Below are 17069 nucleotides of genomic sequence, written 5' to 3' on the forward strand. Positions count from 1 at the left end.
TTTATATATAACAGGGATCAGCAAACTCTTCTGTAAAGAGTTAAAAAATAAATGCTTTAGGTTTTGTGGGGCATACAGTCTCTGTTGCATTTACTCAGCTCTGCCACTGTGGTGTGACAACAGCCCTGATAGGAAGTAAGTGAATGAGTGTGGCTGTGTTCCAGTAACATCTGTTTGTAAAAATGAGTGGTGGGCTGCATTTGGTCTGTGGATTGTAGTTTGCCGACATCAGCTCTACAAGATAATGTTTTTAAAATGATAGGCTTTTCATAACATTATTTAATTTTAATAGGAAAAATGGGCTACGATTCAAATATTGATTTGTTGGACCAGTCTGTCATCATGCCCATATTTAGTAACAGGTGTAGGGACTGAGAAGATGAAATAAAGCTGACTTACCTCTGTAACCTGTCTTCCATGAAGTAATGAGACACAGAGATACAGTGGTAAAAACATATGAAAGAAATCACTTGTCTATTAATGGTTCTATCTATCTATGATATAATTATTTTATATGGGGAATAAAAATTAATGTATTAACAGTTTTGCAAAGAAAACTTGATGGATGGCCAATGGGTGTGATAAGATATGATATAAGCAAATAATTGACTCTGAAAAGTGTATAGTTATTACAAATCAGGCACAGTAAAACTTACTACCCTTCTGTATCTGCAGTTTGCAATTGAAGTCTTATTCTTATTCTATATTAATTTTATAGTTTTATCAGTTTTAAGTTAGTTATATTGAGCAATTCTAAAAGTGCCATTCCCTTACCTTGCAGTCATCTGAAAGCACTTTAGGTTCAAGTAGAGTGTTTTCTTCAAAAGTCTGGCCATTCCATCCCTTGAAACCAACAATGAGTCCTGAGCCACTTGTCTGAGCACTTGACCACACTGGCATGTTTAGACAGTGGATGGTAATGATGTGGGTGGCTTCTGAGCTCAGTAAATGAAGGAAGTTCATCTGGACTTTCCCAACTCCGAACTCCAACTAATGTCATAGAAACAATATACAAGTTAGAAATAGCAATTGAAAAACTTAGTTTGGGGAAACTTGAGGAAAGTCCTTGAAAGGCAGCCTTGACAAAGCTCCTTTTCTTGACGTTTACTTGCCAGTCAGTGCTGGTAAATGCTGGACCACTGGCTCTTGCAAGGTTAGGGCAGTGGGGAATCCCTGATTTATAGTATTTTCTGATTTCCATGGTTGTAAATACTCCCACCATGGCTGATTTTAGACTATAGAGGTGGTGCCATCGAACACGGAGTTTCCAAGAGCTGTTAGCGACAGGCTCTCCTAAACCAGTAGGAGCTGGCTTTAGTGTACTGCTAGGCTACTGAATATGGCCAAATAGAAGAAGATAACTTCACATAATATTATCTAAAATTCATGAATAATTTGTTATTGATTAATGCTTAATAATTTTTTCATAAAAATCTGAAAATCTACTCTTTCATCTGAAGATTTTTTTTTTGAGTTTCCAAAGATACAAGTTGTAATAACTTGCTTGAGTGATTTTTAACTATGAGAGCCTTCAAAGACAAGGACAGAATCTTATTCTTTGTGTTGTCAGCTCCTAATGCAGTTCCAGTCATACAGTGAGCCATCAATAAATGTTTACTGAATGAATGAATGCAGGAACAGGCATTAGCTAATACAGTGAACAGTACAGTGCAAAATTGGAACAAGGAGGTCTGATTACACATTTTTCAGGCTTGGATAAAGAAGCACATTCATATTCTATAGCTTTAGACACCACCATCATCATTATTTTAGTATTATACAAGAAAGGGTATGGTCATAATGTAAATCAACAGAAGTGGAATTTATATTAATCTCCAAACAGAAAATTAGAAAAATATGTTAGGAAGTAACAGAGAAGGAAAAATAATAAAGTGATTAAAAAAAAAAAAAGTAAGGCCTCAGGGAAAGAGAGGAAAGGCGAAGGAAGGGCATACGGGTGAAACACAGAAGGATCACTGTGAGGAGCATTAGCATTGAAGTAGTTCAGATTCCTTCATTCTGCAGGTGAGAACCACAGGGTTGTTACAAGGATTTGAGATGCCAAGTGTCATTTACTAGCATGGTGCCTTGCACAGAGCAGGCGCTCTGGCAGCTCACAGTGTCATTTCCCAGGTTTGCAGAGGAACAGAAATTAGAATCCAGCTCTCTGATTCCACGTCTACTGTTCTTTCCACCACCTGCCCAGTCCCTCTCAGGCTGAGGTTATGAAGAGGAGAGATGGGAGAACTGAGCAGGTCAAGGAAGGATTCCGAGTGCAGCTCCTTCGCTGCTCCTAGCTTCTCTGCACACCCCCTCTCCCCTTTTTCCCCCACAATAATGCAAGTACAAACCCTTGGCTAAGTCCAGGGGAGTGAGGATGACCATGTGGATACTTTGGAAGAAGGACCATCATGCTGCTCTTCGTTGGACGTACACAAGTTCCCTAGGAGTAGAAGAACCCTCCCCTCCTCTGCTTTGGGGGTAATAAGGGTGACTGCCTATTGAAATGAACCGGTGAAGCGCCCTGGTCGATGAAGGGGAGGGTTTTAGGAGAGGGCGGCTAGAGAGACTGGCGCTGCACGTCTTAGCTGCTGCCTTTTATGATGGACAGAACACGCAGTAGGTACCTGTGCGGTTCTTTGTCAGTGAGAATTAAGTTCTTGGCAGTGCCAAGCTGATTCAACCAGAAAAAGAAAGAAACGCAGTTTTGGTTTCTTCAATATACATTATAGGTAGAACTAAGCTTTAAGATTCAGAAATGCTTGTTATAATACCCAGTGTTATACAGCAAACTAGTATTTGTTCATTCTAAACATTTGGTTTATAGAATTATACTCATAAGGAGTTTTAAATAATAGTCAGTGGATGTTTAGGCGAGGTTATTTTGCGCTCAATCACCAAAAATAGCAACTTCAGTGGCAGAATTCCTCTTTTAATGATGATGATGGTATTTTCAGTAGAACTTTCGGTAACCGATGACTGAATACAAACATTGCAGCTGTTGGGGGATCTTTCTAAGGCATGCATGTACATAAAAGCATAACGTTTTACATTTTTAAAAGGAATTTAAAAAGCGTGGTCAATAGAGTAAGCCAAGCTAAGCCTATCATAAAAACATACAATCAAAATGTCAAGATATAACAGGATTGTTTTTAAAAAAAACAAAAAAAAATTCTTCTTATATATAGTAGAGAATATCTTGCTTCCATTCATAAAATTCATAACTATTTAAAGTGACATAATTTTTAAAATCACTGATAGCAGTCAAGCGCCTACATATATTCTGAAATTCAATACATACCTTTGTTACAGAGACAGGAGATAAACATGTCTGACCACCAGCACTGAAATTGCAGAAAACCTCAATGGCATCTGAAGGGCACCCGAGATTTGGATCAATCCAGTATTTTCCTATTAATTTAAAGATTTAAATGCTTGTGCTAAAATATATCTGAAACATCCTTAACAAATTATCATAATTTCAATACATTTTTTCACACTCTCCTGTTAAAAAAACCTTAGATTATAAAGATACTTACATTAAGTGAAAGAATGAAAGCTACACAGCATTATAAAAATACTGTGTTTTTCAGAGACCCATCAATTTAAGGGCATTTCATAATTTTAATAAAAAAATGACAATCTATTGCTTCATTCTATAGATAAGATGAACTCAGCAACTTAAAGTGAATTGTCTAAAGTTACATAGTTAATAGAAAAGTTGAAATTAATATAAGGCATGTGTCTATCTCTTTTCTATGTCATTATAGAGCTTAAAAACGAATATTTTTTAAAAATAGAAACTTCTTCAATCTCTTTGAGGAAAAACATATCTTTATATGTAGTATAAATAATTAAAAATAACCATTCAAGAATACATTTTTCTTTCCAGAAACAAAAAATGTTTATCACTTTTGTGCTTTCTCTTCAGATTTGTAGGCGGCAAGCACTGAAGTGTCTAAGCCAGTGTCAGCCTGCTCACCTTTGCGTCCACTGAGTTCCCAGGAGCATCAAACAGGGCGTAAACTTGGACTTGAGGACATATTCAGACTGAAAAGTACTAGGCTAGCATATTAATTCCAGAATAATGGTCTCAGAATATTGAAATAGCATCTTATTCCAGATGCAAAGGGCAGCAATTTTTGAATGAGATGGCCCTGCCTTCTTGCATTAAAAAGGCAGGACAGCCAAGCAGTAAAAGTCACTTTCTGTGATAGGTAGAAATCGTTATTTGTTCCATTCTTCAGCAGAGCCCTCAGGCTTCTGCGGGGCCATCACTTTAGACTTCCACAACATCCTTGACTGTTCTCCCCTCCGCTATTTCTACTAACCCTTCAAGATAAAAACTTGTTGCTTGGTAGCTCCAAGAGCAGGGGACTGTCCTACTGTTTAGGGGCATCAGAACCACCTTTTAAAACAGATAGCCGGGCCCCACCCCTAGAGTCGCGGATTCATTAAGTCTGGGAAGGGGCTTGAGAATCTGCTTCTAATTCTAGTCCAGGGACTATATTTGGAGAACCACAGATTTACTGACATATGGGAGAAAGGAGTGAAAGAGATCCTAACACCGTCCCGTTTTCCCCCCATTTCAGAATTTTTAACGTTTTGAGATCTGTAGAAATTACAGCTGGACTGTTTGTTTTGTTTTAACCAGGATCTGATGCAGGCTTACAGTCTAATCTCTCTTTCAAGAAATAGTTTCCTGCTACTATGTGAGCTAATAAGTTCTTTATAGAAAGTTTTCCCTCAAGTGAACTCGCATCGTTCTATGGGGTGGGATGCTTTGAATCCAGGCACCGTGTTGTATGTACGATGGTGAACCGGAGGCGCGTGCTGTTTGTTTCAGGGTATCCTGAGCGACAGATGAAGGACCGTACCACCGTGTATTCTTCTGTAGGCCTAACAGTTCTAACTCAGAACTGGCTCTGCCCTGAGAACAGTGCTTCCTTTGCTACCCTTTCCAGTTCTGCCACAGCCTCTACAGCACCGTCCCTGGCTGGGGAAGGGGACTTTCTTGCCCCTCATTGCCACTTTGAGACCATTCTCCCCACTTTCTCCCTAAAAACCTCCGTGGTAGAATTACTGTCATCTCTCATTACCCATTACCTTTTGCCATCATCAACTTTCTTTCTTTGATAACTTTGGCTTTTGGCTGGCTATCCCTTTCAGAAAATCTATTTATAACCTAATTCTTGGTGATTTTACATCCATGTGGTTGATATTTGTCATACTCTGACTTCTCGGTTCCTTGATCTCTTTCCCACCAGTGTTCCCGGGCCCTTCCCCTGCCATGTTTACTTTAATTATTCACTCCCAAGGCCATACCCCAGTCTTTGTTATTACCTGCAACTCTCTTCTACGATTTCATCTCTCTTCTTCTTCCAGCTCATTCCCTCTAGTGTTCTGCCTCCAATAATTCCTTGATCCCCTTAGGGCCTATCATCCATTCACACTACCACTTTTTCATCATCCATCATAGTCATGTGTTCATTTCTCTTCTTCCCTAGCTTAAAACCCATGGTCCTTGACCTTAGTCATTTCCTTAGAGACTTCCTTCACGCTCTTGCCCTGCCTCACTTCACTGTGCTTGTCTCATAGAACCCCAGCCCTACATAAATCCAGTGTTGTACCTAATCTGTGTCTGTACCCACACAGCTACATGTGGCTGGAGAAAAACACACCTACGCTGACTGCCCTCACTTTGAATTCAGATGTGTGTGAGGCTGCCAGACAACGGTACTTGTTTCCCAAGTTCATTCCCTCTGTCAATCTCCTAGTTCACTATTTGAAACGTTTTCCTAGCCTCTCAAGTTTTTACTATATCTGTTCCTTCATCCTGATTCTCGAATGGTAACCCTTCACTTTCACTGAGATAACTGAAGCAAACTGAAGAAAAGTGATCCAAGCTCTAATTACTAACTCTACCCCCCTATCTGTACTCGCACACCCATGTCCTGCCTTCTCGCTCATTGTGAGTAAACTGTGTTCCTAAATAAGGTTTCTCTTGTGTCTCAACTTTTTCCTCTTACTTTTTTCTTTTGAGTCTGCTTCTGTTAATCTGCCGTTTCTGCCATTTCTCATTCATGGTGTTTCATCAACTTGTGTGCCTACTTATCATCAATTGTTTGCTGGGTACTATATATGAAAAATTTGTGGGACTAATTTAAGCCCTAGGATATTATCTTTTATAGAAGATTTTTGTTTGTTTCTGTTAGGTATGAAGGGGTCCTAGCAGTCTGGAGCCATCTTAGTCCAAGTTCAAAGACTGAGATTTTCTGAGCAATCTCGATGATCTGAAGCTAGGCTACAATCTGTATGAATGCCTTGTCTTCCAGTTTACTCTCTCGCTTAGAGTGCAGCCCTTTGAAATCCTAAGTCCTCCCTTTTGTAGGCTTCAGATTCTAACTTTTGACCCCTATCCCCATGAAGCCACCAAAAGCACTACTCAGTTTCTGAACACACCCAAGTGTTGTATTCATCTCCCTGCTGTCCTCTTCAAAATCTTGGCTTGAAAGTTCCTCACTACTTTGTTAGTACTTGATGCTTTTAAATTAATTTTTAAAAAATTTAGCCAGGCAAATTGAATTTCCTGCTTCATTACTGGGACTGGAAACTCTCCAGCTCCACTAGTTTTTCTTGTAAAACCTAATATGGTTTTAACTACTACCATTCATCTAAACTGGTCTTGTGAAGGTCATCAAAGATCTCCTCATTACTAAACCTAGTAGCCTTTCTCAGTCTTCACCCCATCGACTCAGCTACTCCCTTCCTCCTCAGGCAAACATTTTCTTCACATTCATCTAATTTTTCTTCTATCTCAATGATAGCTTCTTCTTAGTTTCTTGGTAGTTCCCCTTCAACCCACTGATACCTAAACATTGGAAAGCCCCAAGGTATAGTTTTTAGAACTCTTCTCTCTATTTAGCCACTCTTTAGGCAGTCTTAAACAGTCCTGGGGCATTAGATGCTATATATATGCAAATGGCATCCTACATTTCACCCTGAGACAGGACCTCTCTCCTGACTTCTCTCTTGAGTCACCAACTACCTACTTGACATTCTCCGCTTGAATGCCTAACTGGTATCTGAAATTAAATATATCTCAAACTGAACTTCTGATCTTGTCTCCAGACCTGCTCCTCTCTCTCTGTTGAGAGCAATCCTACTCTTCTAGTCCCTTGGTCAAAAATCTTAGAGTCATCCTTTATCATTCTACTTCTCTCATAACCCACACCCAAAATATCAACAAAAACTGCCAGTTCTTCCTTAAGGGATAGCCAAAGATTTGACCATTTCTTACCATTTCCCTGCTACCAAATCTAGTCTAACCCATCATCATCTCTTACTGGATTATTTCAGTAGCCTTCTCAATGGCTTCTGCTGCCCTGTCCTCACTATGTTTGCAATACAAGAAACATCCAAAGTACTATTTTCAAAATTTAAGTCATGTCATTCCTTTGCTCAGAAACTTGCGAAGGCTTCCCATCTTATTCACAGTAAGAGCTGGAACCTCTAAGATCCTATACAAAGTGGTTTCTTGTTACCTTTCTGACTTCAGCTCCTGCCACTCTTCCCTGTGCACTCTCTTCCTGCACCCTGGCTACCCCTGGAACATGCCAAGCACACTCCCAGGCCCAGGCCCCACTCTTTGCATTTGTTCTTTCTTCCTGGAAAGCTCTTTCCCCAGATTTCCTGTGGCTTGTCCCCTTACTGCCTCCTAATACTGCTCAAATATCACATTCCCAGTGATGCTTTATCTGACTCCTCTATTTACAACTTCACCCCGCACTCCACTTTTTAATCATATTCCCCTTTCCTGCTGTTTTGTGTTGTTTCTATTGTACTTACCATCTCCTAGTGAAGAAAGTATTTTGGGGCATAAAGATTTTCTGATACCATGCAATCCATACCACTTAGCTGTTTCTCCTACAAGGAAGGCAGACCTTGAAGTAGATTTCAGTAATTCCTATGTCTTACAGTGTCTTTGTTCCTTTCAGTTCTATCGAACTGCATTTTTATACCCTCAAATTTGGGAAAGAAGCAAACTTAATTACTATAGGAAGCTATAACTGTAAATATTATTTATTTTTATGATAATCTAGGGCAGAACATAGCTATAGAGGTAAGCATTTTATTAATATAAACAAAATGAATATTTTCATTGCATTTCTGGAATGGAAGATGTTTTTGAACAAATATATATATGTGAATGTGTGTGTATAAAATTAAAATAGATAAAATATGGACTACTCAGACTATTCATTCTACAGAATTAAATAACTTAGTGTTTTTCAAATCAGACTATGTGTCATTGCGTGATAGGTCTGGAGTTTTTACCAAAAAATGATAACTACTCATGTTGGTTGTATAGCTGACCAGATAGACCCAATAGAAATTAAAATTAAATGACATGCTGTAGCAGTCAGGGTTTCCCCTACTTATCATCAGTGATGGCTGCTCCACTTGCTGTAAACCTTTCCTTGATGGTTCTGCTCTAAATTCACCTTTGCAACTCTAGCTGATGGATATGTATGAGGATGAGAAAATTCCAAGAATGACAAGCCACTCCATCTTAATAGTCACCGATTCTGGAATGAGGCATTTAAGTTCCATTTTGTGTAAAAACTAATTTTAGAGAGTGTGGTAGAGGGGCTCTATGATGTCTTTCTTCGTGTTGCCAACTTTGGTGGTCCTGACAGGTGCTTCTGTGTGTCAATCTTAAAGTCAACCCTTCCTGTCTTAATTTTTTAACACAGATGTGCTACATTCCAAGCACAAAGTATAAGCAAGTGATATAGTTAGGGATGGGGTGAGAAAAGTTGGGGTTAAGTCAGGCTGTTTAGTAGAACACCTTAATAAAGTGAGCCCTTGGAAAAGGATGCTTCGACGTCAGAAACATGTCTCCCTTGAGAGTACGTATTTGGTTCTTGATGTTAAAAATGCCTCTGCCAGGGTTTTATCAAACATGATTAAGGTTTGGAATGAATACACTGCAAATCTTAAACACTGAAATGATGAAATTAGACATCAGAGTTTTAGGAAACCAAGAACTTACCATCTGATACTTTGTGTTCACAGTTAAGCAAATCTTTGCAGATTCGTGCTGGGTTATCTCGTGTGCCAAGAGGATTCTTGATGCTGTGCAGTAAATTGCTAAGGTAGTTCAGGGTTTTGAATATCTCTGCACTGTGGTCAATTAAAGTCACTTCAGTATTCTGGTAGCTCTGCCAGGTCATCATGAGAATCATATTAGCAATGAAGCATAGAGTAGTCATCACCAGTATGTAACCCGAATGATCAACATGGATCAAGGCAGAAGAAAAATGTATTCCTATTGTGTGCAATGAGTTAGGATATACAGAACAGTTTACGTTTCACTATAGGCACATGTGTACGCTTTATTAATCTTGATCTGAAATAAGAGGTTAAATTCACACTCAAGTCTAGATTTCAAGCTGACATAAAACTTAATAATTAGTATGCCTACTGCATAATTTTAAAAATTATACAATGAGTAATTAATGTTTAAAATAAGAAAAATGAGTAATGATGATGGATAGTGATAGATACCATTTTAAGAAAGGGCTAATTTAACTATTTTCTTCTCCTTAGTACCAAATTCTTACTTTTAAAAAGCCTTTAAAATATTATTTTATGGTAAATATTTTCATTAAAAAACATTTAATGCATGTATTTCTGTTTATTAAAATTGCTTACTTTGTCCTTAAAAATGGTTTCATTACTCTTAATTTCTTTTAAATACAGTCTTTGAGATAAAGTCACATTTTGGCTTCTGAAAACAATTTCTGCTTAATTTGTCTATTGAGAGTGCCAATGTAAATAAAGCCAGATATATTACCTCCATCTGTAGGGCAGTATGTGATTCAATCAAGGCTTGAATAGCAGCATTGATATCCATTTGTTTCTGTGTAAAACAAAACCATTTGAGATCAGCAATAAGATCAACACTGAGTGCTCTAAAGTAAAGGCTGTAAATTCTGAAAGCACTGCTGTTAAAGAATACTAGACTTCTTATCCGAAAGGGGTTTGTAACTCTTATGGTAGACAGATCTCACAAATAGTGCCTGGCTATCTGAAAGGACAAAATGCTGCCTTCATCCAAATCTCAAAAGTCTCCTAATTAAAACAGGACCAAAGTCTAGAGCTCTCAAATGAAAAACTATTTGTCTCTGCTGCATGAAAACACACACAAAAGTTACTCACATGGGAGAAGAATGAAATATGATCCCCTCAGTTAATAAATTGTAGTGAAGAATAAATAACTGTAGTAATTTTTAACAGTTACATTCTTGGAAGGAAAACAGAATAAAATATTACTGTCCTGAGGTAGTCACATTAGTTTAATCTGATACTTCTGTGGTCTTAAAAACAATTTCTGAAGTTGGAAAATGTATCATTTGTCCCAAAAGAAATAATACAGCATGAATCCAATCTCCTCCTGCATTTAATAAAAGATATTTTTAGAGAAAGACCCAGCATAATCATTTATAAAAGTCTTTCTGTATTTCATTTTTTAAAAAGCTTGGAAACAAAGAAGCATGAGTTGGGAGAAAGTCCTGAGAAATGGCATCTGTGTAAGCAAGTCAAGCAGCCTAATTTCTTTCAGAATGATTGGATGGCTGAGATATCTTTTTATTTGGAGGTCCATACAATAAAAACTGTTTTCAACAGATCTCTCATAACTCATGGCTGGTAATTTGAAAAACTATTTAAAATGATGGGACAATCAATAAAATGTACTCATCCTTGCCTCAACATGTGGTTTTCATACTGGAAAATATTTGACTCATTCTGCATATATACACTGCCAAACACATACTGAGGATAAAATGGTAAGCAAACAAAACAGAAAAAACCTTTCCACTTAAAAAGCTAAAGCCTTAGAGGTGGAGAAAGGCATTAATCAAATAAACCCAAAAGTACATATCTATAAATTTCAGTATGTGCTATAAAAGTACATGGATCTATGAGATAAATTACGGAGTCAGTCAAATCTGAAGGATATAAGAGGTTGGAAGAAGTAGATCAGGGACAGCTTCCTTGATGTGGTGACATTTCACCCAAGATCCGTAGAACCAACAAGAGTTGTTAGAAGGGGTGGGAGAGCTTTCCAGGCAGAGGTAACACGCTTGAACAAAGGCCTTGAGATAGAGAGGCGTGGCCTCGTCAAGAAGCAGAAAGGCTTAGCCTTAAAAGTCCTGTGCAGATTAAATAATTCTGACCATTCATGCCTGTGTGAGTCAGCAGATTTTGGACATGGGTCGCACAAAAATAATTGGCACTAACAATGGGCAACGGAACTAAGTACTAAACAATAGCCACTGTCATGTCTTCCAGTTTGGGATTAGGGCTTTAATCTTATGAAAGCTAGCAGTAAGCAGTTCTCAGTCTCTTTGGAATCAGGAGCTTTCTGTCCTTTTAAATATTAAATACTTCAAAAAACTTCTTTTATGTGAGTTATAACATTTGATATTTACTATAGTAGAAATTAAAGTGTTAGTTGACTTAAAATAATAAACCTATTATATATTAATAAAATAAACTTTTTTTAACTAAAAATAATTGTATTTTTCAAAACAAAAAATTAGAAGAGTGGCATTGTTTTACACTTTTGTACATCTCTTTAATGACTGGATTAGGAGGAGGTAGCCAGATTCTTCTGTTTGCTTCTGTATTCAGTCTGTATGTGAAGAACACTGGCCTTAGAGATATGCAGTTGGAAAAAAAGATGATTTTAGTAGTCTTTGCAGATAATTGTGGGTACTCTTCTTTGATACTATACCAAAACTTGGTAAGTGGTAGTTTCTTACGAGTTGGTTAAAATGTGAAATCTGAAACCATATCTACAAACTTTGTACTCTTTTATATTAAAACATACTGATTTAAACTATGAAAGAATCATTTATCTATGCATGATTTTGTTAAAAATCATGATTTTTGTTAAAATCATGCATTGATCATTTGGAAAATAATGGGTCATGGAATAACCCAGATCTTCCAGATACTGACATATTTCATTACGTCACATCAAAAAATTATATTCATTAACACTGTCACCAGTCTCATCAGAAAAACATAAACAACGGGAAGCTGTCAAAGCTGTGATAGATACAAGTTTTTCTCAGTTGTTATTTTTGCTTGAAAGATTGAAATTTATCATTGGCATCAAATTCTGCTAGTTGTTTTCCTTGAAATGACAGGCTTATTCCATTCGTTTTCAAGAAAACATCCTCCAGATACTCATGTCTGAATAACACTGTTATTTTGTTGTCAAGTAGTGTTCCATGAAAAAAGCAGCTAGTTCAGTTTGCAACTGCAACAATTCCACAAGTGCTTTTATTTGAGGCAACCACTGTACTCCAGTATGCAGCAGAAGTACTTTATATGTTCTTCCATTTATTCATACAGAATATTAAAAAGATGTGTACTGAAGACTAAAGACTTAAAAGACAGCAAAAATGGAGGCGTCATGACCTCCCAGAAGTCTTTCTTCTATAAAAGCAATAAGAAAACTGGGGGAAAAAAGTCAGAATTTTCAGACTTACAGAAATTAACAAAATGCTTGCAGCAATCTGGAGAGCATTTAAGAAAAATAGCTGAATTTCAGTAAGAACAGTGAGCTTTGTAAAGCTTTAATTTGCTATTCCCATGCCTCTCTTTCCAGCTCTGTGGTAGCCTTGAAAACCAACAGCCCATAATCACAAGGAAAACAAGAAGCCTGGAAACCACAGGAGAGAGGAGAATGGCACTGGAGTTGCCTCAAGGCCTCATTTCCACTGAAATGTCATTATTTGACCTGTCTGGTGGTTCCCTGGAAGACACCACTTGCAAGGCTGTCTTCATTTCACCTGACTCAGAGCTAAGTACAGAAAGCCTCTTCACAGGGAGCATTTTTCAAAAACATTTAGATGGAATTGTTTAATCTTGTGTCTGCCTGAAACAGTAGAAAACAGTTGTGGCACACAATAGGCTAAGAAAATGCTAGGGAATGAGATGTCCATAGAGACTTTGAAAAGCTCTGACATATTCCTGTGAACCTAGAAGTCCATTTGCATGCACAGGGGTGTGTACAAGCTCAGGAAAAAAGAAGGCCTTAAAAGCTTGCTCCTCTGGCTGACCTTCAGGCTCTGTGAAAATATGAAGTTAAGAGACAGGTATAGTTGTCAGTTGCCTGGTTGAGCATTAAAGGAGTGCTCCAACATGCACACAGAGACCCTAGGCAAATACTGAGAGATGCACTGGTTCTGGCATTTAAGGAAATCTCTCTCTGATCATTAACTGGCCACTAAGCTGGGTAGAGAATTTAGTGGTCACATATGTCAAAGAATACAAACTTCATAAAATTCAGAAGAGTCACTAAACAAACAACAAATAGCAACAACTACAAACACTGAGGTTGGGGTGAATTTGATTTTGAGAGATTCCACATTATTTAAAATGTCTAGTTTTCAAGAAAAAAATTATAAGATATGAAAAGTAACATTAAGGTATGACCCCCCCTCTATACATGAAAGCAAGCAATCAACAGAAACTGTTCCTGTGGAAGCCTAGATGTTGAACTTAGTAGACAAGGACTTTAATCAGGTATTTCAGATACATTCGAAGAACTAAAGGAAGTCATATCTGTAGAACTAAAGGAAAGTATGAAAAAGATGTCTTACCAAATAAAGAATACCAATTAAGAGATAGAAATTATAGAAGAGAAATAGAAATTTTGTAGTTGAAAGATACAATAACTAAAATGAAAATTCACTAGAGAGGCTCAACTGTAGATTTCAGTAGACAGAAGAAAGAGTCAGTGAATTTACAAATAGTCTATTGAGATTATCCAGTCAGAGGAGTAAAAAGAACAAAGAATGAAGAAAGACTCAGAGACCTATGGGACATCAGAAAACATACCAACATATGCATAATGGGAGTCTCAGAAGAGCAGGAAAGAGGAAAAGAGAATAGAAAGAATATTTTGAGAAATAATGGCTGGAAATATCCCAAATTTGATGAAAAACATTTATCTCCAAGAAGCTCAATGAACTCCCCTAGACACATCATAGTCAAACTGTTGAAAGCTAAAGACAAAGAGAGAATCTTGAATGCTGAGAAAAGAGACTCATCATATCCAAGGGATCAGATTTTTCATCAAAAACCATAAAGGTGAGGGGGGAAGGGTACAGCTCAGTGGCAGAGTGCTTGTGTGGCCTGCACGAGATCCTGGGTTCAATCCCCAGTACCTCCATTTAAAAAAAAATAAGTAAATAAAATAAACTGAATTACCTCACCACCCTCTCCCTCAAAACAAACAAACAAAAAACCCCATAAAAGTGAGAAAGCAGTAGAATCACATATTCAGAATGCAGAAAGAAAAAGACTGTCAACCAAGAATTGTATATTCAGTAAAACTATTCTTCAAAAATGAGAAAAAAATTAAGATATTCCCAGATAAACAAAAACTGAAGCAATTCATCACTAGCAAGTTTTTCCTAGGAGAATAATAAAGGGAGTCCTCTGGACTGAAACAAAGAATGCTAGGCAGAAACCTGAATCCACATGAAGAAATAAAGAGCACTGGTAAAGTGACTATGCAGGTAAATACGAAAGAGGGCCCAGATCCCAAACAGCCAAAACAATCTTGAAAAGGAACAAAGTTGGAGGTCTCACACTTCACTTTCAAAACTTACAAAACTACAGTAATTAAAACAATGTGGTACTCAAATGACAAATGCTGGAGAGGCTGTGGAGAAAAGGAAACCCTCCTACAGTGCTGGTGGGAATGCAGTTTAGTGCAGCCACTGTGGAAAACAGTATGGTGATTCCTCAAAAGACTAGGAATAGACTTACCGTATGACCCAAGAATCCCACTCCTGGGCTTATATCCAGAAGGAACCCTACTTCAAAAAGACACCTGCACCCCAGTGTTCATAGTAGCACTATTTACAATAGCCAAGACATGGAAACAGCCTAAATGTCCACCAACAGATGACTGGATAAAGAAGTTGTGGTATATTTATACAATGAAATACTATTCAGCCATAAAATGACAACATAATGCCATTTGCAGCAACATGGATGTTCCTGGAGAATGTCATTCTAATTGAAGTAAGCCAGAAAGAGAAAGAAAAATAACATATGAGATCACTCATATGTGGACTCTAAAAAAAAAAAAAAAAAAAAAAAGAACAAATACAAAACAGAAACAGACTCATAGACATAGAATACAAACTTGTAGTTGCCAAGGGGGCGGGGGGTGGGAAGGGACAGACTGGGATTTCAAAATCTGCAGATACTGACAGGCTTATGCAGAATAGATAGACAAGTTTATACTGTATAGCACAGGGAAATATATACAAGATCTTGTGGTAGCTCACAGCAAAAAAAAAAAATGACAATGAATATATGTATGTTCATGTATAACTGGAAAATTGTGCTCTGCACTGGAATTTGACACAACATTGTAAAATGACTAGAACTAAATAAAAGTTAAAAACAAAACAAAACAAAAAAACCAGTGTGGTACTGGCATACAGACCAATGGAATAGAACAGAGTGCAGAAATAAATCCTCACATACATGGTTAAATGATTTTTTAGAAGGGTACTAAAACCATTCACTAGGGAAAGAATAGTCTTTCAACAAATAATGCTGTGAAAATTTGATATTCATCTGCAAAAGAATGAGTTAGACCCTTACATCACATACAAAAATTAACTCAAAATGGACCAGACACTTAAATATAAGAGCTATAACTACAAAACTCTTAGAAGAAAATATAGGGGAAATGCTTCATGACATTGGATTTGGCACTGATTTCTTGGGGATGACATCAAAAGCAAGGTAATAGAAAAAAACTGATAAATTGAACTACATCAAGGTTAAAGACTTTTGTGCAAAAAACTGTCAACAGAGTGAAAAGATAGCCAATGTAATGAGAAAAAAATATTTGCAAACCATAAGGGTAATATTTAATAAAGAACTCAAAAACATCAAAACAGAAACAGGTAACCCAATTTAAAAATGGGCAAAGACATTTTTCTTAAGTAGATAATATAAGTCAATTTTTCTTCTCAAAGAAGTTATATAAGTCAGTGAGCACTTGGAAAGATGCTCAACATCACTAATCATTAAGGAAATGCAAATCAAAACCATAGTTAGCTACCATTTCACACCCATTAGGGTGGCTGTTATCAAATGAACAGAATATAACAAGTGTTGGGGAGGATATGGGGAAAATGGAATCTTGTACACCATTGGTGGGGATGTGAAAATGGTATAGCTGCTATGGAAAAACTGCATAGCAATTTCTAATAAAGTTAAACATAAAATTACCATATGATATAGAAGTTTCACTTCTGGGTATACACTGAAATGAAAGCAGGGACTCAAATATTTGCAACCTATGTTTATAGCAGTACTATTCACAAATGCCAACAGGTGGGAGCAACCCAAGTGTTCATCTGGATTAAAAAAAAAAAAGTGGCATTCACATACAATGGAATATTACTCAGCCTTAAAAAGGAAAGAAATTCTGATACATGCTACAACAAGGATAAGCCTTGAAGATATACTAAGTGAAGTAAGCCACTGTGAAAAAGGACAAATACTGTATGTTTCCACTAATATGAGGTACCTAGAATAGTCAAATTAATAGAGATAGAAAGTAGAATGGTGGGTTTCCAGGGACTGGGGAAAGGAGGGGATGAGGAATTACTGTTTAATGGATCAGAGTGTCAGTTTTAGAAGATGAGAAAAGTTCTAGAGGTGAGTGGTGGTGATGGTTGCACAAAAATGTGAATGTACATAATGCCACTGAAGCATACATCTAAACAGTTAAAATGATAAATTGTATCTATATTTTTTCACAATCAAAGATAATCAACATGCTCATTAGCCCTTACACCTAACCATTTCCACTTCTGGGAATTGGTCCTAGAGATATTCTGCAAAATGGTATGTATATGGACAAGACATTCATCCTGTTTGTATCAGGAAACAGACTGGAAACAAACACCCATGAACAGAGGACTGGATGGATGAATAAACTGTAGGATATTCTT

General features: G+C 37.2%; 1 protein-coding gene across 10 annotated transcripts in view; it reads right to left on the bottom strand.

The window, feature by feature from the left end:
• The window catches only part of COL24A1 (collagen type XXIV alpha 1 chain), a 337788-nt gene that overhangs the window by 3731 nt on the left and 316988 nt on the right, over positions 1–17069 (bottom strand). For 9 of the 10 annotated variants that reach the window (XM_032494719.1, XM_032494718.1, XM_032494720.1 and 6 more), the window contains 4 exons: positions 9860–9925; positions 9056–9224; positions 3302–3411; positions 775–990 (listed from right to left, as the gene is read on the bottom strand). In XM_032494719.1, coding sequence (XP_032350610.1) covers positions 775–990; positions 3302–3411; positions 9056–9224; positions 9860–9925 — 561 coding nt within the window. Of the gene's footprint in view, positions 1–774; positions 991–3301; positions 3412–9055; positions 9225–9859; positions 9926–17069 lie in introns of those variants that run through there. The other variant, XR_004325201.1, reaches the window with a different exon arrangement.

This window comes from Camelus ferus, chromosome 13 (genome assembly GCF_009834535.1).
Source record: "Camelus ferus isolate YT-003-E chromosome 13, BCGSAC_Cfer_1.0, whole genome shotgun sequence".
Taxonomy (NCBI): domain Eukaryota; kingdom Metazoa; phylum Chordata; class Mammalia; order Artiodactyla; family Camelidae; genus Camelus; species Camelus ferus.